General features: G+C 40.8%; 1 protein-coding gene across 4 annotated transcripts in view; it reads left to right on the top strand.

Annotated features, from left to right (window-relative positions):
* The window catches only part of LOC122550565 (angiomotin-like protein 1), a 260,953-nt gene that overhangs the window by 125,446 nt on the left and 107,991 nt on the right, over positions 1 to 27,516 (top strand). For all 4 annotated transcript variants that reach the window (XM_087988016.1, XM_087988017.1, XM_087988018.1 and 1 more), the window contains one exon: positions 12,607 to 12,880. In XM_087988016.1, coding sequence (XP_087844142.1) covers positions 12,607 to 12,880 — 274 coding nt within the window. The remainder of the gene's footprint in view (positions 1 to 12,606; positions 12,881 to 27,516) is intronic.

The raw sequence follows: 27,516 nt of genomic DNA, 5'->3' as shown, positions 1-27,516 counted from the left end.
TCTGAACCTGGGGTAGATCCCATCAGGCTCTGGGGACTTATTCATCTTAATGCTCTTCAAGAGACCTAAACCCACTTCTTTCTTAACCTCAAAATGCCCTAATATATTAGCATGCCCCACATTAATCTCACTATCCTCCATGTTCTTCTCCTCAGTGACTATCAAAGCAAAGTATTCATTTCTGAACTTGCCTATGTCTTCTGCCAATAAGCACAAGTTCCTTCTTTATCCAGGAGTGGTCCTACTCTCTCACTAGTTATCCTCTTGCTTCAAACGTTTGTATAAGATGCCTTGTGACTCTCTTTAATTGTACTCGCCAAGGACATTTCATGGCTGCTCCTTGCTCTCCTAATTTCCTGCTTGAATTATTTCCTACTTGCTTTATATTCCTCACAGGCCCTACCTGATTTTAGCTTTCTAAACCTTAAATATATTTTCTTTTTGACTAAATTCACAATCTCCCTCATAATCTGAAGAGTCCCATACCTTAACGTCCTTGTCCTTCCTCCCTACTGGAACATGCCGGTCCTGAACTCTAATCAGTAGGCAGTTAAACAATTCCCACATGTCAAGTGTAGACTTAAGTGGTAACAGCTGCTCCCAATTAACTCTCCTTTAGCTCCTGCCTAAAACTGATATAATTTGCCCTCTTTCAATTTAGTACCTTCCCACAAGGTTCTGACTTATTATTATTCATAACTATCTTTAAATCTTATGGGTTTGCGATTACTGTTTCCAAAATGCTCTCCCACTGAAAGGTCAATCATTTGGCAAGGTTCATTTGCCAACATAAGGTCCAATGTAGCCTGTCATCTAGTTGGACCATCTGCATACTGTTTCAAGAAACCCTCTTGGATGCACCTAACAAATTCTGCCTGACCTAAGTCTCTTGCTTGAAAGAAGTCCCAGTCAATATTGGGGATGTTAAAATCACCAACTATGATAACCCTGTTGGTGATTTTAACTTCCCCAAAATTGACTAGGACTTCTGTTGCTTTTACATCTTTCCAAAATCTGCCTACATATCTGTTCTTTAATGTCTTGGTGATTGTTGGGGGGGCCTATAGTACAATCCCAGCAGAGTGATTGCACCTTTCTTATTTTTTGAGCTCTATCCATATTGCCTTTGGATATGCCCTCCAGTTTGTCCCCTCTGAGTGCAGCTGTGCCATTCTGCCTGATTTAGTAATGCAGCTCCTCCTCCACCATTTTTACCTTCCTGACTAACTCATCTAAAACATCAAAACATTGGGACATTGAGCAGCCATTCCTGCCCCATTCTTAACCAGATGTCTGGAAGGTCCACAAGATCATATTCCCATGTACTGATCCAGACTCTAAACTTATCTCAGTCTCCTCATACTCCTTGCATTGAAATAATCACACTTCAATACATCAGCCCATTGTGTTCATTAAACTGCCCCTGCCTGTCCTTCCTTTCAGACTTACTGGTTATAACACCTACCTCCCCTTCAATCCCTCCACTTGCTGACCTGCTCCTCTGCTTCCCACCCCCTGCCACTCCTTGAAACATCGTCCAGACACAAAAAATATAATGTATAATCAGTGGAAGGATTCTGCTTGATCAACATCACTGAACTTTTTGAAGAGGCATTAGAAAAATATTGACCAGAGAAATGTAGCAGAAGGAATTTATCTAGATTTCCAAAACGTCTTTGGTAGCATACCACATAATAAACTGATTAACAAGATAGGAGCAGAATAGATAACTTTGCAAGACAGAATGAAGAGAATAGAATTTAGAGGGTGAGTGTTCTGAGTGAACAGGGTTGAAAGTCCCTCAGAATCATGCTGAAAGCACACTTCACAGTTAGCCAACCTCCAGCCTTCCAGCACTTCACCCTTGTAAATCAATAGTACAAATATCTCAGCATGGGGCCCAGCTATCACTTTCCCAGCTTCCCAAAGTTGTAAAGTATACCTGATCAGGTCCCAGGAAATTAATCCACCTTTATGCGTTTTAAAATGTCACTTTGAAAGGTGATAGGAATACAGTTTTGCTTTGCCTAATTTGCCTTTTTTGATCACTACTTTCAGGTTACTGAATCAAAGCTTAATTAATAAAATTACGTTTTATTTAGTTTCAGCCAGAAAAAATACCCAAACTTAACGAGCTGTTTGCTGAATGTTGCGGTAAGACAGAATACTCCGATCTGGTACACGTACAGCTGCTGAAAAATATCACTGGAAAACAAATAAGACATCACATTTGCATGAAGCTGAAGCTACAGCTGAGAAAATGTGGGTTTAACTCATCACTTTAGGAGTCTGGGAGTACTGTTAATATGGAGGAAGAAACTAAAATCAAGACTATATTGATAAATCTGCAGAATATGTATCTAAGTAGAAAATTAATTTTAATTTTGACAAGGAAAATAGGGAGCTGGGGATACTAGTGCAGAAAACTTCATAAGTGGTGATAATCAAGCAGTCCACGTTGGGACTAACAAGAGGAGGAGACTGCCCGAGCCACGTGCCAGTCGGCGTAGGGATAAGAATGTTAGGGAAGTAAACACGTGGCTAAAGGATTGGTGTGGGAAAGAGAGATTCCATTTCATGGGGCATTGGTGTCAGTTTTGGAACTGGGGAGTGATGTGTACCATTGGGGTCTCTACCTGAACTAATCTGGAACCAGTGTTCTAGCAAAAAAGATAAATAGGGTGGTCAGTAGGACTTTAAACTTCTGAGTCGGTGGGGGGAAAGGGAAAGTGACAGGGAGCATGGAGTTTCAGGAAAAGATGAGCAGCCGGACAGCATGTGGGCAGTTGGGTTTAAGCTCAAGGCAGACTAGGAATGCAGCAAAAAGGAAGGATAGCTTGGGACATCTTATAATTTCCAACACCTCTAATAATGAGAAGAATGTTAGCTTTCAGGCACTTTACCTGAATGCTCGTCATATTCGTAACAAAGTAGATGAATCAACAGCGCAAATCATTGAGAATGTTTATGATGTGGTAGGCATCACAGAGTCAAGGTTGCAGGGGGTTCAGGACTGGCAGTTAAACTTCCAAGGATTTACAACTTAGCGAAAAGACAGGGAGGTGGGCAGAAGGGTTGCCATGTTAGTTAAGAATGAAATTAAATCTATGGCACTAAATGACACAGGGTCGGATGATGTGGAGTCTGTGTGGGTGCGGTTGATGAACCACAAAGGCAAAAAAACCATAATGGGAGTTATGTACAGACCTCCTAACAGTGGTCAGGACCAGGGGTGCAAGATGTACCGGGAATGTCAGAAAGGCAAGGTCACGGCGATCATGGGGAGACTTCAAAATGCAGGTGGACTGGGTGAATAATGTTGCCAGTGGATCCAAAGAAAGGGAATTCATGGAATGCCTACAGGATGGCTTTTTGGAACAGCTTGTGATGGAGCCCACAGAGAGCAGGCTATTCTGGCCATGTAATGAGCCAGAATTTATAAAAGATCTTAAAGTAAGGGAACACTTCAGAGGCAGTGATCATTATATGGTAGAGATCAACCAGGCAAAAGTGAGGACTGCAGATGTTGGAAACCAGAGTTTAGATCAGAGTGGTGCTGGAAAAGCACAGCAGGTCAGGCAGCATCCGTGAAGCAGGAAAATCAATGTTTTGGCAAAAGCCCTTCATCAGGAATAGAGCCCTCTAGAGCGGTGGGTGGGGAAATTAGACAGCCATGGCTGACAGAGGAAGTCAGGAAATGTATCAAAGAGAAAGAGAGAGTCTATAAAGTGGCCAAGAACACTGGGAAATCAGAAGATTGGGAAGGCTACAAAACAAAAGAGAGAAATAAAGAAGGAGAGGATCACATATGAAGATAGGCTAGCCAGTAATATTAGAAATGATAGTTAAAATTTCTTTCAATAATAAGAAACAAATGAGAGGTAAAACATTGGGCTGCTCCAAATTAATTCTGGAAGGCTGGTGATGGGAGATAAGGAAACGCTGAAGGACTTAACAAGTACTTTGCGTCAGTCTTCACAGTGGAAGATATGAGTAATATTCCAACAATTAAAGAGCATCAGGGGGCAGACTTGAGTATGGAAGCCATTACAAAAGAGAAAGTGCTAGAAAAGCTACAAAGGTCTAAAAATTAATAAATCTCCTGGCCCTGATGGGCTACATCCTAAGAGTTCTGAGTGGGGTGGCTGAGGAAATAGTGGAGGTGTTGATTGTGATCTTTTAAAAGTCACTGGAGTCAGGAAAAGTTCTAGATGATTGGAAAATCGCTGTTGTAACCCTCTCGTTCAAGAAAGGATCAAGAGAAAAGATGGAAAATTTTAGGCCACTTAGCCTAACCTCGGTTGTTGGTAAAATTCTAGAATCTATCATTAAGGATGAGATTACTAAATTCTTGGAAGAGCAGGGTCGGATTATAACAAGTCAGCATGAATTTAGTTGGGGATGTTAAAATCACCAACTATGATAACCCTGTTGGTGATTTTAACTTCCCCAAAATTGACTTGGAATTCTGTTGTTTTTACATCTTTCCAAAATCTTCCTACATAATCTTCTTTAATGTCTTGGTGATTGCCTGACATGCCTGACAAACCTCTTAGAATTCTTTGAAGAGGTAACAAGTAGATTAAACCAGGGAAACCCAGTGGATGTTATCTATTTAGAATTCCAAAAGGCCTTTGATAAGGTGCCTCAGGGTGAGGGCCCTTGCTGTTTGCGGTGAGCTACTGGCCTGGATCGAGGATTGGCAGAGAGTTGGGATAAAAGGTTTTTTTTCAGAATGACGGTGGTGCCCTGCAGGGTTCTGTGTTGGAGTCGCAGCTATTCACTTTATATATTAATGATCTGAATTAAGGGTCTGGGGGCATTCTGGTGAAGTTTGCCGATGATATGAAGATTTAGAGAGTTTAGGATAGTGGTCCAGGAAATGGCTGATAAAATCCAACGTGAGCAAATGTGCAGTCTTGCACTTTGAAAAGAAGAATACAGGCATGGACTATTTTCTAAATGGTGAGAAAATTTGTAAAGCCAAAGTACAAAGGGAGATGGGAGTGCTAGTCCTTGATTCTCTAAAGGTTAACTTGCAGGTTGAGTCCATGATTAAGAAAGTGAATGTAATGTTGTCATTTATCTCAAGAGGGCTGGAATATAATAGCAGCGATGTGACTCAGATTTTTATATAGCTCTAGTTAGGCCCCATTTGGAATACTGTGTCTAATTTTGGGCACCACCCCTCAGCAAGGACATACTGGCACTGGAGTGTGTCCAACAGAGATTCACACGGATGATCCGTGGAATGGTAGGCCTAACACACGATGAATGGCTGAGGATCCTGGGATTGTATTCATTAGAGTTTAGAGTTGAGGGGAGATTAATAGAAACTTGGTTAAGAAAGGGTGGACACTGGGAAATTGTTTCCATTAGGCAGGGAGACTAGGAACCATGGGCATAGCCTTAGAATTGGAGGAGGTCAATTTAGAATGGAAATGAGGAGACATTTCTTCAGCCAGAGTGTGGTGGGCCTGTGAATTCATTGCCTTGGAATACAGTGGCGGCTGGGACGTTAAATGTCTTCAAGGTAGAGGTTGATAAATTCTTGCTCTCATAATGAATTAAGGGCGAGGGGGTGAGTGCGGGTAAGTGGATTTGAAATGTCCATCGGCCATGATTAAATGACGGAGTGGACTCGATGGGCTGAATGGCCTTACTTCCACTCCTGTATCTTACAGTCTTAAAACAGTAACACTGGGGTTCATTTCTGGAATGATAGAATTAAAGTGCAGACATGTTGTTTAACTTACACAGAACATTGGTTAGATGGATCACACATTGGAGTATGGTGTAGAGTTCTGGTTTCTGGATTGTAAAAGTGATATGTGGACAGATGCAAGAACGATTCATAAGAATGTAACCAGAACGGAGAGAATATAATTGTCAGGAAAGGTTGAACATACTGTCGCTTTTTCTCCAGAGAAGAGAAGGCTGAGTGCTGACCTCCTAGTTTATGGAAGGTACGAAGAGTAGGTGCGGATAAAATGTTTTCACTTAGAGCCAATCCACAACTGGAGTTTATACCCATCAGGCAGACACTAATAAATCCAGTAGAGAATTCAGAAGGAACTTGATTGTCGATAAGTGCTAGAAATGTGAAACAAACTGTCACAAGAGGTTAAAACAAAGTGCTGGAGAAACTTTGCAGGTCAGGCAGCGACTTGCCACAGACACTGCAAGATCTGTTGAATTTCTCCAATGCTTTGTTTTAGTTTTCAGATTTCCAGCATCTTCAGTATGTTGATTTTAGTTGCAAGAAGTAGGTGAGGCAATTAGATTCGTGTACGCGTATTTAGAGAAAAGGTAAATAAGCACATGAGGGTAAATATATGGATGGGTGTGTTGATAGGGTTAGATGACGAGGGTGAGAGGAGGCCAGTGTGGAATATTAATTCGTGTATGGATTATTTGGACTGGATTGTGCCACACTGTTAATGAATGGTGGAACTGGTTTGAAGGGCTGAATGACTCAGTCCTAAATATTTGTATGTTATTCATTTTCCGTAGTATGCACGGTATTCTATCTCCAGAACACTTCCACAAATAGAGTTGACAGAATATTACAATTTTGATCCAAAAGCTTTGAATAAATGCAATAATATAGAGCTTGTAAGAAGGCCTATGGTGTATTAGCGTTCATTAGCAGAGGGATTGAATTCAAGAGTCATGAAGTGATGTTGCAACTGTACAGGACTTTGGTTAGGCCACATTTGGAGTCCTGTGTGCAGTTCTGGTCGCCTCACTTTAGGAAAGATGTGGAAGCTTTGGAGAGGGTGCAGAGAAGATTTACCAGGATGTTGTCTGGAATGGAGAATAGGTCGTATGAGGATAGGTTGAGAGTGCTAGGCCTTTTCTCGTTGGAACGGCGAAGGATGAGGGGTGACTTGATAGAGGTTTATAAGATGATCAGAGGAATAGATAGAGTAGAAAGTCAGAAACTTTTTCCCCGGGTACAACAGAGTGTTACAAGGGGACATAAATTTAAGGTGAAGGGTGGAAGGTATAGGGGAGATGTCAGGGGTGGGTTCTTTACCCAGAGAGTGGTGGGGGCTTGGAATGCACTGCCTCTGGGAGTGGTAGAGTCAGAATCTTTGGTGACCTTTAAGCGGCAATTGGATAGGTACATGGATGGGTGCTTAAGCTAGGACAAATGTTCGGCACAACATCGTGGGCCGAAGGGCCTGTTCTGAGCTGTATTGTTCTATGTTCTATGTTCTAACACAGAACTGTACAGTACAGGAACAGGCCCTTCGACATGATGACAAATTAAACTGATTCCTTCCGCTTGCCCTTGGTTCATATCCCTCCATTCTTAGCATATTCATGTGCTTACCTAAACGTTTCTTAAATATCCCTATCATTTCTGCCTCCACCATCACCCTTATCAGCGCGTTCCAGATTCCTACTCTGTAAAAGTAACTTGACCCTCATATCTCCTTTGAACACTCCCCCTCTCATCTTAAATGCATGTCCCATAGTTTTAGGCATTTCAACTCGAGGAAAAAGATTCTGACCATCAACCCTATTTATGCATCAAATAATTTTATAGACTTCTTTCAAGTCTCCCCTCAGCCACCACTATTCCAGAGAAAACTGAATTTTTCTGGCCTCTCCTAATAGTTTATACTGTCTAATCCAGGCGGGATCCTTGTAAACCATCTCCACACCCTCTCTAAACCCTTCATATCCTTCCTGTAATGTGGCAACCAGAATTGAATACAGTACTCTAAACATGGCCTAACCAAAGTCTTATAAAGCTGCAACCTGACATCTTGACTCTTATACTCAATTCCCTGACTAAAAAGGCAACAATGCCATGTACCTTCTTTACCATCCTATTGACTTGCATGGCCACTTTCAAGGAGCTGTGGACACTGAACCCCAAGATCCCTCTGTACATCAATGCTGTTCAGGGTCCTGCCAATAACTGTAAACTTTTCCTTAACATTTGATCTCCCAAAGAGCTGAACCTCACACTTAATCGGATTAAACTCCATCTGCCATTTCTCTGCCCATATTTGCAACTGATCTATATCCCACAGTACCCTTTGACAACAATATGCAGGAATGGACTCCATTTGGAAAGCAGGATCTAATCTAACAAAAGTCTAATTAGTTTTCCCATTTAGTCAATCTGGTGCCATGATAAATTATATAGATCAAGGAATTTTCACATCGAATCATGAGTCCTTACACAGTTCACTGGTTTCAGGCAGTGCGATAGCAAAAGTGCTAAAAACCCTAGTGCCTTTTCGTTAGGGAACAGGGAAAGAAAACTTTTGAGACCGTGTTCTTGAAGCTCTATCCACCAACCATGAGAAAGAAGGGCATGTGGAGAAAGTGTGAAAATGTTCATGACAGGAGTAATTATAGAATTTCAACAATTGCACAGATGAATGAGCTACTGAAATTTAAGAAAATTATGCAAGGTCATTCCAGTTAAGGTTTTCTTTGGAAACAGGGGTGACCGTTCCTAAACATTACTTACCAGTTAGCTTGAAACTCAAGAAAACAAAATAGAAAGATCTTGGAGAGGTAGGTGAAGCACTCGCACTGCACAAGTTTGTATTCAGCTCAGAAGGAGAACTACAGTGTCAATGCGATACCAACATGATCCGAGTCTGAGGTTATGTCAATTTATTTTCACTCAGTCTAGTTCCAAGGAAGTTGAGACCACAGCATAAGTCAAGAAACACCACAGTCCAAGTCTCTGCTTGAACAGATTAATTTCACTGACAATGTCCTCTCACCCCATTTCTACTGGTCAGCACCCCTACTACACCCCTTGAAATATCAGGACCTCTAACAAACAAATAATTGCCACCACAGCTGGTTCACTACAGCATTTTGCTGTGGATCCAATTTTGGTTTTCTATGGAAGGATAAACTGAAATACATTGAGGTTAACTTTCAACATTGAAGTTAATAAAATGCAGTGTCAATGAAAACTGAAAGGGTTGTATTTCTGAAAATACTGCCAACTTTGCAACTAAATGAAAATCGAGAAGTTGCCCTCAGTTTTCCTATCATCAAGGAATTACATAATGAATAATATTACACAACAGTTCTGGATGTATGTTTGCTCACTGAGCTGGAAAGTTCATTTCCAGACATTTCGTCATCTCACTAGGTAACATCTTCAGTGGGCCTCAGGCGAAGCATTGCACATGATTCCTGCTTTCTATTTATATGTTTGGGTTTCTTTGGGTTGGTGATGTCATTTCCTGTTCTTTTTCTCAGTGGATGGTGGATGGGGTCTAACTCGATGTGCTTGTTGGTAGAGTTCTGGTTGGAATGCTATGCTTCTAGGAATTCTCGTGCACGTCTGTGTTTGGCTTGTCCTAAGATGGATGTGTTGTCACAGTCGAAGCGGTGTCCTCCTTTATCTGTATGTACGGATACTAGTGAGAGAGGGTCATGTCGTTTTGTGACTAGTTGATGTTCATGTATCCTGGTGGCTAGTTTTCTGCCTGTTTATCCAATGTAGTGTTTGTTACAGTTCTTGCATGGTATTTTGTAAATGAAATTAGTTTTGTTTGTTGGCTGTACAGTGTCTTTCAAGTTCATTAGCTGCTGTTTTAGTATGTTGCTGGGTCTGTGGGCTACCATGATGCCAAGGAGTCGTCACCACGGGAAATGACATCACCAACCCAAGTACACATGCCTATATACTTCTCTTCACTCCAAGGGCGGCGTGGTGGCTCAGTGGCTAGCACTGCTGCCTCACAGCACTAGTGTCCCAGGTTCGATTCCCGCCTTGGGTGACTGTCTGTGTGGAGTTTGCACATTCTCTCCGTGTCTGCATGGGTTTCCTCCGGGTGCTCCGGTTTCCTCCCACAGTCCAAAGATGTGCAGGTGAGGTGAATTGGCCATGCTAAATTGCCCATAGTCAGAGGGAAATGGGTCTGGGTGGGTTACTCTTCGGAGGGCCTGTTTCCACACTGTAAGGAATCTAATCATCATAATCTAATCAACTGAAGAAGGTGCAGTGCTCCGAAAGCTTGTGATTTGAAATCAGCCTGTTGGACTATATCCTGGTATCGTGTGACATCTGAGCTTATCCACCCCAGTCCAACACTGGCGCCTCGACATTATGTTGCTAAAATGTATTGAACAAAGGACAGTTTATTGCATGAGCTTCTACTACTTAGATTCCTTTTAATTTTTCATGGGATGTAGGTGTCACTGCTTGGGCCAGCATTTATTGTCCATCGCTATTTGCCCTTGAGAAGGTAATAGAGAACTACCTTCTTGAACTACTGCAGTCATTTGTTGTGCATACAGGCACAATGCATGGAGGGAGCCTGCACATGGTGGTATTCCTAGGTATCTGCTGCTCTTGTTCTTCTACGTGATAGTAGTCATGCTAGTAAGTGATTTTACAATATCGCACTAGATAGATTCGGGAGATCCCAACACTTACAGAGGATGGTGACCGCAAACCTACCACATGGTAGGCTGCAATATAGATTTTATTTCACTGCCTCATCAAATATGCTGGCAGCAATGGAGCTCTGAAGATTTTTCAATATCTTCAAAACCTGTTCTAATTTGTCTAATACTGCAGACAGACAGCAGCAGGGAAGAACTGTACATTTAAGAAGAAGAAACCCTTCTGCTTAGATTCACCAAGGAAGAATCTCTACAGTCATTGGTAAAAGCATTTCAGACCTGGTAAGAGTAAACTACCACAGGAGAATTAAGAGCTTCCTGAAGAAGCTATTCTACTTGGACTGAGAGTGACTGTAGTCATGATCCATACGAGTAGTTGTGAGTGAGTGTTCAGCTGAAGAGCGATTAGACATTCAAAGTTCCATAAATAAATTTACGAACACTGGGAAAATCTCAAAAAGGTGTAGTATTACAGGCTGGGGTATGGAATTAAGGAAAATACTTGACGCTTAGATCAATGTTTACTACTTCAATGATTAGTCACCACATGGCAAGGCTAATGCAAGGAAATCGCAGGATCTACTGTACAAAAGGGTGCCATTGAACCTATCATGCCAAGGGCCACAAAATCACTGGTTAGCACTGCTGCCTCACGGTGCCAGGGACCCAGGTTCAATTCCAGCCTCGAGTGACTCTGTGTGGAGTTTGCACATTCTCCCAGTATCTGCCTGGATTTCCTCCTGGTGCTCCAGTTTCCTTCCACAATCCGAAGATATGCAGGTTAGGTGAATTGGCCATGCTAAATTGCCTATAGTGTTCAGGAGTGTATAGGTTACGTGCATTAGTCAGGGGTAAATATAGAATAATAGGATATGGGCATGGGTTACATGGGTCAGTGTGAACTTGTTGAGCCATATAACCCATTTCCACACTGTCGGCATTCTATGATTTTTATGAACACTCCAGCTCAGCGAACAAACTTACATCCAGAACATTTCAAACGGAGGCCACGGACATATTGTGTTGAGAAGCCAGAATTAAAATAATAAAGTGAAGATTAACAGTCTAAGTAGCCCTGGTCTAATAGAAAACTAAGGTTAGATTTTATTAAGGATGTAGAAAAGGTAGTCATTCAGGAAAAAGGTGAAAAAATTGGTGTCATTATTAGACTATGGGAAGTATCGAGGAAAGCATGTGAAATAGAAATCAATTATTATGGTCCTGAGCAGTGGGATTCATCCAGTGAAATATTAGAAAAGGTGGAAATCCTGTATTTCATAATGCAAGAAATGAAATTCATTACAGCAGCAGAGTAGTGGCACTGTTATTACTGCAAATGAAAATCTTTGAAATTAGGACAATAATAATCACATTGGAAAAACATGGAATCAGAAATAATATTCCTGACAGACTTGGTTTCAGTGATGGACCAGTGATGAACCAATTAGAGAAAACAATTCTGAAAATATAGAATTCGGTACTAAATCAGAAGTGGAACATATAGTTTGCCTTTTTTACTGTCTGCTGCACCTGCACACTTTTAGCACTGGTCTATGTAGAGATCCAGGTCTCATTGAATTCTGTTTCAATTTACCGTCATTCAAATAATAAGATGTCTTGATACTTTTGCCACTGAAGTGGATTATCACATAATAATCATTACCTTGCATCTGCCATGCATTAATCTACTCTGCAGCATTTCTGCACCTTACTCACAGCTCATCCTTCCACCCAGCTTTGTGTCATAAACAAATTTTGGGAATATTACATTTAGTTGTCTCATCTAAATTATTAACATACGTGCTGGGGTCCTATTATTGATCCATGCTGTACTCCAATGGTCGCTGCCTGCCATCAAAAAACCTCCATTTATTCCTAGTGTTTCCTGTCTGCTAATCAATTTTCTGTCCCAAATTTGATACACTTTAATTTTACACATTAATCTGTCATGTGGAAGTTTGCCAAAGAGATTGGCGGCAACAAACGTATTAGATAATGAAGTGTATACTTATTTTTGCTGCAAACACAATAGAGATGTTTATAAAGAGATATTCAGAGCATGGGGTCCAGGCAGCTGTATATCATACTATGTATTTCAATCATCCAAATGCCTTGAGGCTTCAGTGCTTAAGTTGTAGCTAGAATGTGTAATCACTTGTGATGCTATGTATTGTTGCACTGATTTTCATTTTTGTTGTGATTTTCTAGGCAATGCCAAACATTTTTTCAGTCATTGCCATCAGAGGACCACAGCCCTATGTCTTCCCAGAGCTCCATGGAAAAGAATCAGTTGCAACTTGCACTTTTGCAGTCAGCTCCTCCTCAGCTCCAACCAGATCCTGTGTCAAACCAGCAACTTTCAGTTGATGCAGTTGCAATTGTGGCACGGGCTCAGCAGATGGTGGAGATATTATCAGAAGAAAATCGTGTCCTTCGCCAAGAACTAGAGGGCTTCTGTGAAAAAAGTGCAAAACTCCAAAAGGTACTATGGTTCTTTATTTCAAAGTTGAGGGCAAGCAAAGTTTCAAAGGATCTAATGATAGTTTATTGATGAGGTGTTGTAGCAGTTGTTGACCAAATGGCTGCTTGTTTTATATAACTTGCAGATTTTGAATACTGGTGTTGGTTTCATTATACTGCAAAGCAAAAGCATGAATCAGTATATTTATGAGTATACATGTGAAAAAAAATCAAAGAATTTCTATAATATTTCAGCACATAACTTTTATTTTTATTCCACAAATTATGATATAAAGGTCAACAGTAACATGCCAAAAATGTGTACTTCAAGTCCTGATGTGGATCTTGTTGGGCAGGGAATGCAATCAGAAATCATTGCAAAGGTAACTGCATGATTCTTAGCATTCCCAATTTTTCAGCTGTAGCTGGTATCTGATTTAGTTCAAAGTGAAAGAAAGGAATGAGATGACTAGGTCTTGCCTTAGTGTAGATTACTTGGAATAAGGTTATCTTATAACTTCTGACATTCCTGTGTCCTATTTGCACTATGTGATCATTTGGGTGAAATATTGAGCCTTCTAAGAGGGAGCTTCCTCAACAGTGTCTACTTTTGAGGCTGGTTATTTCTTCAGCTTGCTCAGCCAATGTGTTTTTCCAGTATGGTGAACACACATAAGATCAAAGTTAAAAATCACACAACACCAGGTTATAGTCCAACAGGTTAATTGGAAGCACACTAGCTTTCGGAGCGACACTCCTTTGTGTCGCTCCGAAAGCTAGTGTGCTTCCAATTAAACCTGTTGGACTATAACCTGGTGTTGTGATTTTTAACTTTGTACACCCCAGTCCAACACCGGCATCTCCAAATCATGGCACATAAGATCAATCTTGTGGACATTGGTGATAATCTTGATGGTGTTAATTAGGTACCTCCAAAGTGAACCTGTATATTTCAAAGAGAAATGAAACTGTGTTCAATGTAGCCTATATAAATAGATTGTCAAAATTATAAGAAACTTTACAAAACTAATTAAGCATGATAATTTATAAGTGACAGAGTTTTGAATATATGCCAGCCATCTCATTAAAAATGTGACACTGAAAATCTAAATGCAATTTAGTACTATTTAAGCTTTCAGTTTTGCCAACTTGTGCATGGCATTTCCCTTTCCTCCATTCCATCATCAATGATAAGATCTCCAGTGTGAAGGTTCTGTGAACTTTTTCAAACCTGCTTCAAAACTTATCTCCAGAACTTTTCTTTCAGTAACCTTCCTGAGATTTTCTTGCAATTCCTGGCTGGTATCTAATTTTTCCCCTATCTTCACTGAATAGTGCTAGGATCTGAAGATATAATGTATAGGTCGTTAATATTACATTTGATCTTTGATAGTGTTGAATTTGCACTGCATGTTTGATGTTCACTTAGTAAAGGATACGTGTGCCAAGAATATAATTTTTCTTTAGATGTTGTTACTGAACTAGAATCAACAGCATATTGAGTTGTAACAATAGAATTCACCCACTTTTGCTTCATGGTTTCTATTTTCATATTCTTTTCTAGTTACAAAATGTACCTTTTTGAAGACTTGATAATTTGTTATTTATGAACATCTACACAGTATACTGAATACAGTGCTAAATTACAAACAAGAATCCGTTTTTACACTTGTCTGTCACTCGAGCATATCCCTGTTCTGCCAAACATGAAGTATCACCACCACTTACTCCACAAGATACAAGTTCCTTTTTTTTGTACCTAATTTGAAGGGATACTAGAAGTCATTTTGACTTGAGTTTTTATCAAATCTGTTAGTGCATTTTTCCTGATTTTAATTTCTTTGTGGATTTTATGACGATGGCATGGAATAGAAGATATAATTTGCAGACTGATTTGATTAAGGCTTCAACTCCACTTTCATAGAAGCATAGAAACTTTGAAAATAAATGCAGGGGTAGGCTATTCAGTCCTTCGAGCATGCACCACCATTCAATATGATCGTGGCTGATCATGCAACTTCAGGATCACATTCCTGCTTTCTCTCCACACCTCTTGATCCCTTTAGCTGCAAAAGCCATGTCCAGCTCCCTCTTCAATGTATCTAACAAACTGCCCTGAACAGCTTTCTGTGGGAGAGAATTCACCATGAGTGAAGAAATTCTTCCTCATCTCAGTCCTGAATGTCTTACCCCTTATTCTTAGATTGTGACTTCTAATTCTGGACTTCCCCAACATCAAGAACGTTCTTCCTGCATCTAGCCTGTCCAGTCCCATCAGGATTTTATGTTTCTATGAGATCCTCCCTCATTTTTCTAAATTTCAAACATTACAAGCCCAATTGATCCAGTCTTTCTTCACACGTCAATCTTGCCATCCTGGGAATTAGTCTGGTGGACATCCTTACTCCTATATTCGAATCCTTTCACTATGAAAGTCTGCCTACCATTAGCTTTCTTCAAACACCTGCTGTACCTGTATGCCAACCTTCAACATAATCCCCAGGTCTCTTTGCACCTCCCCTTTTCCTAAACTGCCACCATTCAGTTAATAATCTGCCTTCCTATTCTTGTGGCCAAAGTGGATAGTCTCATATTTATCCACATCATATTGCATTTGCCAAATATTTACCCACTCAGCCAACTTGTCAAGTGACCCTGCAGCCTCTTAGCATGCTCCTCACAGCATACACTACCATCTGCTCAATTTTCCCCCACTATCCTCAATAACTCTTGATTCCCTTGTAGATAAAGTATCTGTCAAGGGCAGCCTTGGATATATTCCTTGTCCCAGTCTGGATTACAAATTCCTCCTTGTCTCATTAAATGGGATTAAATGGCTATTTTGAAACTATGCCCTCTAGTTTTAAATTCCCCAAGAGGACAAATGTTATCTTAGCATCGCACTTTCAGAATCTTATGTTTCAATAAAATATCTGCTCATTCTTCTAAACTCCAATGACTATAGACCCAACCTGCTCAAGGTTTCTCACAAGACAACCCCCTTCATCCCAGTAATCAGCCTAATGAGCACTCTCAATTTCTTCCAATGCGAGTATATCCCACTTGTAATAAAGCTGTAGAAAAGTGCTCTGTGCCCTTGTTGCATGTCTTCCCCACACTTATGCTCCTTCCCCGTTGCAGTAAAGGCCAACAATCTATTTACTTTCCTAATTACTTGCTGTAGACAATAGACAATAGGTGCAGGAGTAGGCCATTCAGCCCTTCGAAATTTAGTACATACTAATACTTTGTGATTCATGTGCTAGGATACACAAATACCTTTGTACTGCATCATCTTACATTCTCTCTCTATTTAAATAATATTTTGTTTCTCTACCTACCAAGTGAACAACTTTACATTTTCCTCCAAAAGTTTGGTAGATGACAACAACACTCAAAAAGTTTGACACAATCCAGGACAAAGCAGCCCGCTTGATTGGCACTACATCCACTCCTTCCACCACCGATACTCAGTAGTAGCAGTGTGTGCTATCTACAAGATGCACTGCAGAGTTTTGCCAAAGATCCTCAAATAATACCTTGCAAACGAATGACCACCTCCATCTGGAAGGATATGGGAACACCACCACCTTCAAGCCACACACCATCCTGACTTGGAAATATATCACTGTTCTTTCACTGTCATTGGGTCAAAATCCTGAATTCCCTCTCTAATGGAATTGTGAGTCACCCCAATGCAGGTGGGCTGCAGCTGTTCAAAAAGGCAGCTCACCACCACCTTCTCAAGGGCAACTAGGGATGGGCAATAAATACTGGCTAGCCAGAAATTTCCATATTACACAAATAAATCAGAAATGTTGGAATACAATCATTCAGCCTATCTTTGCAGTCCCAGTCCTCCTCACAACTTACTTTCCTCCCTGTCTTTGTACCGTCAGCAGATGCGGCTGTAGTACAGTCAGTTCCTTCACCCTGGTCATTATTATACGTCTTAAATACTTGAGGCACCAGCACTTATCACTGTGACATTTCCCTCATTACATCTCAAAAATCTAAAAATAATCCTGTTAGTTAGACAATGCTCAATCTATGCCAGTATAAATTCACCAATACCATCTCATCTTCTGTAGTAAAGTTTTATGTGGGACCTTATTGAACGCCTTTTATAAATTTAAATACAACACTACTTGCCATCTAGAAAATGTTCCCAATGACTGGGGAGTCCAGAACCAGGCATCACAGTTTAAGGATACAGGTTAGACTACTTAGGACTTGGTTGAAAAGAAATGTCTTCACCTGGAGAGTGTTGAGCTAGCGAGTTTTGAGAAGATTTGTAGCTCAGGTTGAGGTTCTGGATGTAGGTTTGCTCGCTGAGCTGGAAGGTTTGTTTTCAGATGTTTTGTCACCATACTAGGTAACATCATCAGTGAGGCTCCAGATGAAGCACTGGTGGAAAGGCCCGCTTTCTATTTTCGTGTCTAGGTTTCCTTGGGTTGGTAATGTCAGTTCATGTGGTGACATCATTTCCTGTGGTGATGTCATTTCCTGTTCTTTTTCTCGGGGGTGGTAAATGGGATCCAAGTCAATGTGTTTTATGATAGAATTCTGGTTGGAATGTCATCCTTCAAGGGATTCTCGTGCGTGTCTCTGTTTGGCTTGATGGATGTGGAACAGAGGAACTATGAAGAGCAGAGGAAGATCACCTATACAGTGTATTAAAAAAAAATGGGTACCCAATGAACACAGTCCACTGCTTTCTCAGCAACGAACCCCAACAAAACACGTTTAGAAACCCTAGCCACTCTCCCCTACATCAAATGACTGCCAGACTACTTAGACCTCTTGCCATCATGGTAGCCCACAAACCCACCAACACACTAAAATAGCAGCTAATGAACTTGAAAGAACCTACACAGACAACAAACAAAACTAATGTCATTTACAAAATACCTTGCAAGAACTGTAACAAGCATGAGAATTCCTAGAAGCATGGCATTCTAACTCTATCAACAAACACATTGACTTAGATCCCATTTACCACCCCCTGAGAAAAAGAACAGGAAATGACATCACCAACCCAAGGAAACCTAAACAGATAAATAGAAAGTGGGCTATACCACCAGTGCTTCATCCGGAGGCTCACTGATGTTACCTAGTATGGTGACGAAAAGTCTGAAAATGAACCTTCTAGCTTAGCAAGCAAACCTACATCCAGTGTTGAGCTTCTGGATGTCTTTGCCACACAAGGCAGTTGATGCCAAAACATTGAATGTTTCAAGGAGGAATTAGATATAGTTCTGGGTGCTAAGTGGTAACAGAGTACTGAATTGGATGATACTGTTGAATGGCAGAGGAGACTTGAAGGGCCAAACGGCCTATTACTTCTATTTTGCATGTTTCTACATTTACGAAATTTACTAGTGATCCCCCTTGAACTGTACTGCTTGTAACCGGTTCAAAGAATTTGTGTAAATTAATTGAACATTGTTTGTGAAAGGGAAAATAATGCTGTTTGTGGTTTCAATTTGAAGCAATGCCACCGAAGGAACATAAAACTCCAACCTATGAAACTGGCAAGGAGTCAACATATTCTAGAGTCATTGGATATAGGTGTAGGGTGGGTGAAAAAAAGAGATTTAATCCTCTTACTAGTGAATTGTGTGAAATATTTAGATGTGCGGCATAGCATGCATGTTGCAAGCCAAATGTTGGGAAGTGGATTGAAAAGTATTGGTGCTTGATGACTGGCAGGGACATAATGGGCTGGTGGGCCTCTTTCGATGCTGTAAAATGCTATAGTTCTATGCGTGTTGCATACTAGAGGATTTGTTAAGGTAATATAAACAAAAAAGGTTCACAATCTGACACAAGCCAACTTATTTTAAAAAATTCAAAATTAGCTGTGGAATTTGGTGAACAAAAAAGATATTCCAGATAGTGAACTGTAGCTGTATTGGTAATGCAGCATTGATTTCACACGGTTTGCATATGCTTCTTTTCCAAATGGTTGTTAATAAATTTGGAAAATACCATTTTGATTTCCTGCTTAACTAACTCAACTGGGAATACTTGAGTATGAGAAAATATTCAAAACCAAGAAATGTTTTAGCCTTTTTTTTAGCATACCTGAAGTGAATTGTTGACGTGGCATTTGTTGATCCAATGTGACTGTTTTGTATATTTTGTTTTCTAATCTCTCTCTCTTCACTTGTACCACCTGATTTATACTGGTTGGTAAAGCAAGATAATTTGTTTTTAGTCCCATTATACAGTTAATAATTAGTATTATGGTAGATTGTCCACTGAATGGTGAAAATGTTTTCAGTGTTCAATTCAGAAGTTGAAGCTGAATCTGAGGAGAAGCAATATTTCAATACATATCCTTTTTGAGAGATGTTATTTTGGATAGCACCTATTTATATCATAGTTACATCCATTGTCATTTGAATTAAATTGCCAGTCTGGATGGAATTGGAAGACTTCATGCATTTTTATCATCTTGAGTGCATATATATAAATGAAATAGGGTGTAAAATGTACCATACACAGGTAAATTGAGGTGTACTTGGGTTGAGTAAAATTTGGGCAGAGAAATTAATCAATTAAAAGGTGCACACAATCAGCATATTGTCTCTCTGTATCCGAGTCTCTGGTTTGTCTGGTTTGCTGCAGTTTCAGAAGCTTATATTGACATATGTGATTCCCTGCTTTGCAGGGGAACAGAAGACGGCAATGTAGAGTGCTGCATAATTAAATTAGGCCAACGTCTTCACCCAGCAGGCCATGCAGACTGACCGAACATGTGTACCTTTTATATTCCTTTGAAATAAAAAGTTTGTATGATAACCAGATCAAGTTTCTAAATGTTGCTGTAGGTGGTAAAAGTCTTTTCAGCCATCTTGGGCTTCTGGAGATTTAGGCATGTTAGTTTTGGCTTGTCATAACATTCAAGGTTATAGGTCAAGTGCTGGAAAGTGGAATTCCTGTTGATTGGCTTGATGGACCAAAGGATCCTTCCTGTGCAATATGACACTGTGATTCTGTGACACCTTATATTGCATTTAAACCTTTGGTACCATGACTTCAGCACAAAAATAAAGGCTGATATTCTTTTGTTATACTCAGGGAAGTACTATCTTTCAGAGGTTATGTTACCAAAGCAAAACTTGACCTTTTGTTAGAGAGCAAAATATTGCTGTGGGATTTAGAGTCATAGAATCATAGAGATGTACAGCATGGAAACAGACCCTTTGGTCCAACTGTCCATGCCGACCAGATATCCCAACCCAATCTAGTCCCACCTGCCAGCACCCGGCCCATATCCCTCCAAACCCTTCCTATTCATATACCCATCCACATGCCTCTTAAATGTTGCAATTATACCAGCCTCCACCACTTCCTCTGGCAGCTCATTCCATACATGTACCATCCTCTGCATGAAAAGGTTGCCCCTTAGGTCTCTTTTATATCTTTCCCCACTCGCCCTAAACCTAAGTCCTCTGGCAAAGTCTGACTCCAGGGAAAAGACTTTGCCTATTTACCCTATCCATGTCCCTCATAATTTTGTAAACCTCTATAAGGTCGTTTAAGGAGACCAGGAGAGTTATTCTTAATGTTCTGTGCAATAGTTTTCCTGCTGAAACAATCAGATTACCTGGTCCTATCACATGGTTGTTTATAGGATCTTGCTGAATTATATTACTGCATCTATATCTGTTTTTTTTTATCTGTTCATTCATGGCATGAGAACATCACTGGCTAGGCCAGCATTTCTTGCCATTCCCAAGTGCCCAGAGGGCTGTTAAGAATCAATCACATTGCTATGGGTCACATGTATGCCAGACAGATAAGGGTGAGTTTCCTTTCCTAAAGGACATTAGTGAACCAGCTAGTTTTCTGACAATTGACAATGGATTCATGATCATCATTTAGACCCAGGAATCAAACCCTGGTCCCCAGAACATACTTTGGTCTCTGGATTAATAGTCCAGTGATAATACTACTAGGTCATCTTGGCTGTAAAGTTGATGATCATGAAAGGCCTGCCTTTCTTCCTTTTAGTGAGGATGCTGCCCAGGCTTTTATTTGACACATCACCAATACTTCAGAAGAGTAAGAAAATTCATCCATGTTGAATGAGTGCTGAACAGCTGTTTCATGTTTCTGCTTCCTTAAAATTCAGGATGCAATGGATAGCATCCATAACACTGCATACTCCTCCGTGGAATTTCTTTCAGCATGGGTCTAAAACACTGGCAAAGTGGGGAATTCTGCTTATTTTTGTGGTGACTATTGCGCTACACATGGCACTTGATTTCCAGTAAGCCATGATGAACTTCTGAAATGCAAAGATTTAACTCCTTTTGTGTCAAGTTGTTGATAATAGCACATTTTTAGTATTTTCATAAATTCCAAGTTCTGTGCAGAGAGCTCACTTTGGACAATGCCATGGGATCTCCTGAACAAGTAGGCTATGGCCAGGATTTAATATCTCATCTTATACAATGAAATAGCACTCCTTGTGATGTAGACTCTGATTTATGCATATTTTTGAATCATAGAGTCGTAGAGAGAGCTATTAATCATTGAGTCCTATAGCATTGAGACAGGCCCTTTGGCCAAAATATGGTCCATGCCAACCAAAATGTCCATCCAATCTAACCCCATTTCCCTGTATTTGGCCCATCTTCTTCTAATCCTTTCCTATCCATGTATTTGTCCAAATGCTTTTTAAATGTTGTTAATGTACCTGCCTCAACCACTTCCACTGGCAGTTCATTCCATATGCGTACCACCCTCTGTTTAAAAAGGTTGCCACTCAGATTTCCTTTTATTCTTTCCCCATTAACCTTAAACTGATGCCCCTCGTCCTTGAATCCCTGACCCGAGGAAAAAAGACTGAGTGCATTCACCCTATCTATGCCTCTCATGATCTTATACGCTTCTATAAAGTCTGCCCTCAGTCTGCTATGCTCTAAAGAAAGAAGTCCTAGCTTGTCCAACCTCTCAGTATAACTCAGACTCTTGAGTCCTGGCAACATCCTTCTAAATTTCTCCTGCTTCTTTCCAGTTTAATAACATAACTTCCTATAGCAAGGTGACCAAAGCTGAACACACTACTCCCAGGTCTGGCCTCACAAACATTTTCCTTCTTCAGTAAACTCCCATATCCCCTATATACCACAAGGGATTCCTTTGAACCCAGCTGCTTGTACCTGAGCCACAACCACCTTTTTTCTGGTCAAAATCTCAATCTCTCTTGTCATGCAATGTTCCCTATCCCTGTCAACCTTGCCTTTCACCCTCTCAGGGTGAAGAGCTGAAAATGTGTTGCTGGAAAAGTGCAGCAGGTCAGGCAGCATCCAGGGAACAGGAGAATCGACGTTTCGGGCATAAGCCCTTCTTCAGGAATAATTCCTGAAGAAGGGCTTGTACCCGAAACGTCGATTCTCCTGTTCCCTGATGCTGCCTGACCTGCTGGGCTTTTCCAGCAACACATTTTCAGCTCTGATCTCCAGCATCTGCAGACCTCACTTTCTCCTCTCAGGGTGAAGCTCTAGCTATCTCAGTTTTAAATGCCTCCCACTTGCCGGGGGTCCCTTTGCTTGCAAACAAACTACTCCAATCAACCCCTGCAAACTCCTGTCTAATTGCATCAAAATTCACCTTACCCCAATTTAGAACTTGAACCCATGAACTAGTTTGTCCATCTCCATAACAATTTTAAAATTTAATGTAATTATGGTCATTGGTTCCAAGTGCTCCTCCTGTGCCACCTCCATTGCCTGTCCTGCCCTATTTCCCATGAGTAGGTCGGGATTTGCCCCTTCCCTAATAGAACCCTCTATTTATTGCTTGAGGAAACTTGCCTCAACGCACTTAAATTCCACTCCAGCTAAACCCTTAAATGTTCTAGTAATCCCAGTCTATTAGGAAAATTAAAATCCTCTAAAATGACAACCTTATTGCTCCTACAAGTCTCCCCAATCTCCCTGTATATTTGTTCCTCTAATTCCCATTGACTACAGTATAACCCCAATAATGTCACCAGTGCCTTCTTATTCCTTAGCTCCATCCACAAAGCCTCACTGGATGATTCTTCAATTATTTCATCTCTAATGATTGCTATGATACTCACCTTAATCAAAAATGTAACTCTCCCCACCCTTTTCACCACCTCTGTCCCACCTAAAGCACCTGTATCCTGGTACATGAAGCTGCCAGTCCTGTCCCTCCCTTAGCCATGTTTCTTTGATGGCTGCATATCCCAGTCCCAGGTACCTATTCACAGCCTGAGTTCATTGGCCTTACCTGTCAGCTCTCTTTCATTGAAGTATATGCAATTTAATCCAACAGGCATTCTTTGCTCCCTGAGACAAAGTGAGAACTGCAGATGCCAAAGATCAGAATTGAAAAGTGTGGCGCTGGAAAAGCACAGCAGATCAGGCAGCATCCAAGGCGCAGGAGATTTGATGTTTTGGGCATATGCCCTACATCAGGAATGAAGGGATGATGAAGGGCTTATGCCTGAAACGTCGTGTCTCCTACTTCTTGGATGCTGCTTGACCTGTGTGCTTTTCCAGTGTCATGCTTTGCGATTCCTTGCTCTCTGTCGTATTCCAGTCTGACCTAACTCTTCACTTTACTATTTGTGATTACTTTATCTCCTTCCAACCTCACATTTCCCTTCCTGCTGTTGAGGTTCCTGCCTCCCTCTGTTAAGGATCCCAACCCCCTGCTAAGCTAGTTTAAACCCTTCCTTGTAGCACTAGCAAACCTGGCTGTCAAGATATTAGTTTCCCCTTCAGTTTAGATGTAACTCGTCATTCTTAAACAGGTCACCTCTGCCCCAGAACAGATCCCAATGATCTAAGTATCTGAATCCCTCCCCTTTGCACCAATTCTTTTGCCATGCATTTCTCTGTCATATACTCCTGTTTTTACCCTCACTAGCACATGGCATTGGAAGTAATCCTGAAATTACCACTGACGAGGTCCTGGTTTTTAATTTTTTTTCCTAGCTCTCTATAATCACTCCACAGAGCCTCATCTGTATTTCTACTTACATCATTTGTACCAAAGTGAACAATAATTTCTGGCTGCTCCCCCTCCCCCTTGAGAACGTTCTGCAGCTGCTCTGAGACATCCTGGACCCTGGCACCCAGGAGGAAACACACCATCCTGGATTCGCATTTGTGGAAAGAGAATCTGCTGTCTGACCCCTAACTATCAAGTCTCCTATTACCTAAGGTCCTGTTTAACTTGACCCTTTCCCACTGTGCCCAGAGCCAGTTGTAGTACCACTGACCTAGCTGCTGCTGTTTTCCCTTCAACAGTCATCCCCCAACAGTATCTGAAATGGTATACTTGTTTTTGAGGGGAATGGCCACAAGGGATTCCTGCACACTAAAACTCTTATCCATGATGCGCTTAGCATCTCAGGTGATCCTGAGTGCATCCAGTTCCCTGACATGGTCTCCCAGGATCTGAAGCTGGGTGTACTTTCCGCAGATGTAGTCATCAGGGACCATGAAAGTCTCCCTGAGCTCCCACATCCTGCAGGAGAGTCATGCAACTGCCCTAACTGCCATAAGTCTAAAAAGGAAAATTTAAAGGACTTTACTTGAGCTTATCTGTACTTTCTGCTGAGGTGCTGCTCTTGAAAGTCTCTCAAGCCAAAGCCTTACTCTGCTAGCAACAAATTTTGCAATAATATGCAATAATTTATCCCTCTTTCTTTCTTTTGGTTAGAGGAGGAGGGGAAGAGGGAGGGAAACACTACTGTGATGTAGTGTTTAGAGAAAGTTTTTAGGGTCTTAAGTGCTCCTTGATACCAGGCCCATGATGATCCACTGTTCAGCACTGATGATTGCTTCTAGACTGTAATATATGTGCCAAAGTGTTGCCTCTCCCTGTTGGTCACCCTCTGCCTCATTTGTGTTAAGTTTGGATCTTTCTTGATTTTGAAATAGTGACATATGGGGTTTTCTATGCATTTGAAGGAATTAATAATTGTGAATATTTTTGTAGCTATGATTTTTTTTAACTCGCTTGTGAGGGCCAGTTTTCAGAACTAATGTGTTTTAGTTAACTTTGGAGGGTTTATGACTTGCCAAGGAAAATAATTGTACCTCAAAGTTTCTGTGGAAATTTCTGGAAATGATTTTATTAAGCTTATGGCAAATACCTATTGCTTAAAGACTTTTTCAATTGTAATATTTACAGAGCTGTGAAACACTGAAAGTTTTATATAAAATATTACTCCAGTGAAAGGAAGAAGATAGTTAAATTTGTGAACACTAGTTTATTTTTGTGTTATGTCTCACTGAGGTATCATACTGGAAATCAAGCCTCAGAGTCATCACAAAAGTTAAGACCTTTTAAAATGTGTGGATTTCTCAATTTACATACCTTTTACACTCCTTGACAGAAAGCCAGGTTTTTGCAAGGATTATTATTTATTAACAGGAAATAGATTTTAACTGCAGATAACATATAACTTCACTGCTTAAACCTCTGGTTCTCATTTCAACTACCCCTCTATATGCACATAGTCACAGATAAAGAAAAAAGCAAACAGTGTTATGTGAAGGGAAAGATTGGGAAGGCAGATCTGTGGTCTTTGTCAACAGAGTTTGCTGAATTGATCCTTTTGCTGATCAGAATATCACTGCTCAGTCTTCCTTCTCGACATACATTCAGTTGTTGCAGGAGGCGTAGGGTGACTGGTTCATTTTTACAAGAGTCTCTGACTTATCAATTAAAAGTTACTGCTTACAAAAACTTTTAAAGGGAAATGAACTGGCTACCTTGGGGGCAGCACAGGAACACAGTGATTAGCACTGCCAGGGACCCGGGTTTGACTCTAACCTTGGACACCTCTGTGTAGGGAGTTTGCACTTTCTCCCATGTATGCATGTGTTTCTGCTGGTTTCTCTGGTTTCCAACCACAGTCCAAAGATGTGCAGTTTGGGTCAATTGGCCATGCCAAATTGCTTTGTAATGTTGAAGGATGTGGACTAGGTGGATTAGCCATGGTAAATGTGGGGTTACGGGAATGGTGGGTGGGTCTGGGTGGGATACCTTTCAGAGGATCAGTGCAGACTCAGTGGGCCAAATGGCTTCAATCTGTACTGTCAAGATTCTGTAATTCTATCTTCACACTTGAGGTGCAGAAGAGAACAAAACAGCTTGTGGATGTCCAGTGGCTTCTGACCTAAACATTTCCTACCCTCCACCCCCTCAAAAAATAAAAATCTGGTTTTGGCATACCAGAGGCCTTGTTTATTGTTAACTGATCACAACTCCACAGACTAATCCAAACCTTGTTGTGGACAAAGCTCCATTCATGCGGTCTCCTGTCTCTAGTTGATCAAGTTATTTATTTCCAAAAACTGCAGTAATCCTTCAATAATTCTTCGTTTTTAAAACTGTTCTTTTCCCATTTCTGTCAACAATCAGAAATACAGGAAAGAAAAATGCAGTTATATTAGGTTAAGGAGTTAGACTGAATGTGTTTGGATAAAACCCTGAAGCAGTTATTTGCTGCTACCAATCTTTAACTTCTGGTATAATAGCTCCAGAAAGAAACAAATGTATTTTCCATACTGGGAGCTGATGTCCAATTAATCCCAATGGGGCTTTTAAGAAATGAATGTTCTGATGAGAATACTGTACTAATAATGCTTTTGAGTATCATATAGTGGTGATTTGAAATCTGTAAAGGAGTGTTTTTTGGATTAATGGGATTACATTTCATGGTATGAATCAGTTTCAAGGAAAAGTCTTGCTGGATTCAAAATAATAAATTTGTTTTTTCTCTCCTGGATGTGCCAGACCTGTTGAGACTTTCCAGCACTTTCTGTTTTTATTAACTAGAATACATTTTTCTAGAAAGTCCACCAAGACTTTGTGCACTCATTAGATTCACACTATTTGCTTCTAACAATTCTGCCACAAAATAAAAGTACATTCCTGGGTGTTGTGCACTATAACCTGTAAAGTCAAAGAAGGCCTTTTACAGGGGTAGGTCCTTTTCTTTGCATTTTTCCTGAGGCTGTTGCATGGTGAAAATCATGTCTGTTGTGCCCCTCCATGGCCAAAAGCCACACTGTGACTCAGGGAGGAGTTCCTCAGTCACAGGGACGAGACAGTTGAGGCGGGCCTTGGCGATGACTTATCCAACAGTCAACAGCAGGGAAATTCCCCTGTTGTTGTCGTGATTGGACTTGTTCCCTTTTTTGAAAATACTCAGGACAGTGACATCTAAGAGCTCTCCTCCTTCCAGATAAGACAGACTACAGCATTTAACTGCAGCAGGTGCTTTTTCTCTCTGCACTTCAATGTCTCAGTGGGGATAAGGTTTGCTGCAACAGCCTTGTTGTTCTTAAGCTTGCTGATAGCTTGCTCTTGTTCATGCATGCTGGGGTGTTGCTGAGCTCATGGCGTATAACGTGCTGTGGAATGCACTCAGGGATGTTCGGATTGACGACAGACCTCTAGTTGAGGAGGTGTCCACAGTACCCACCCCCAGTATATTTTGATGACTTTATCTTTGATAAGAGTCACTCTGTCCTTGGCCAGTTGTAGGATTGGTCCTTGGGTGTTTGATCTGTTTGTGGTGTTGACAGCACAGAAGAAACCATTGTTGTGGGGAAAATCACCAGCCTCTGACTCAGAGTCAGGGTTCAATGACAG

This window comes from Chiloscyllium plagiosum, unplaced genomic scaffold (assembly GCF_037043375.1).
Source record: "Chiloscyllium plagiosum isolate Xiang-an unplaced genomic scaffold, Cpla_swu_hap1 HiC_scaffold_6, whole genome shotgun sequence".
NCBI classification, from domain to species: Eukaryota; Metazoa; Chordata; class Chondrichthyes; order Orectolobiformes; family Hemiscylliidae; genus Chiloscyllium; species Chiloscyllium plagiosum.
Note: the sequence above shows the minus strand (reverse complement) of the source record. Positions and strands in the feature narration are given on the sequence as shown.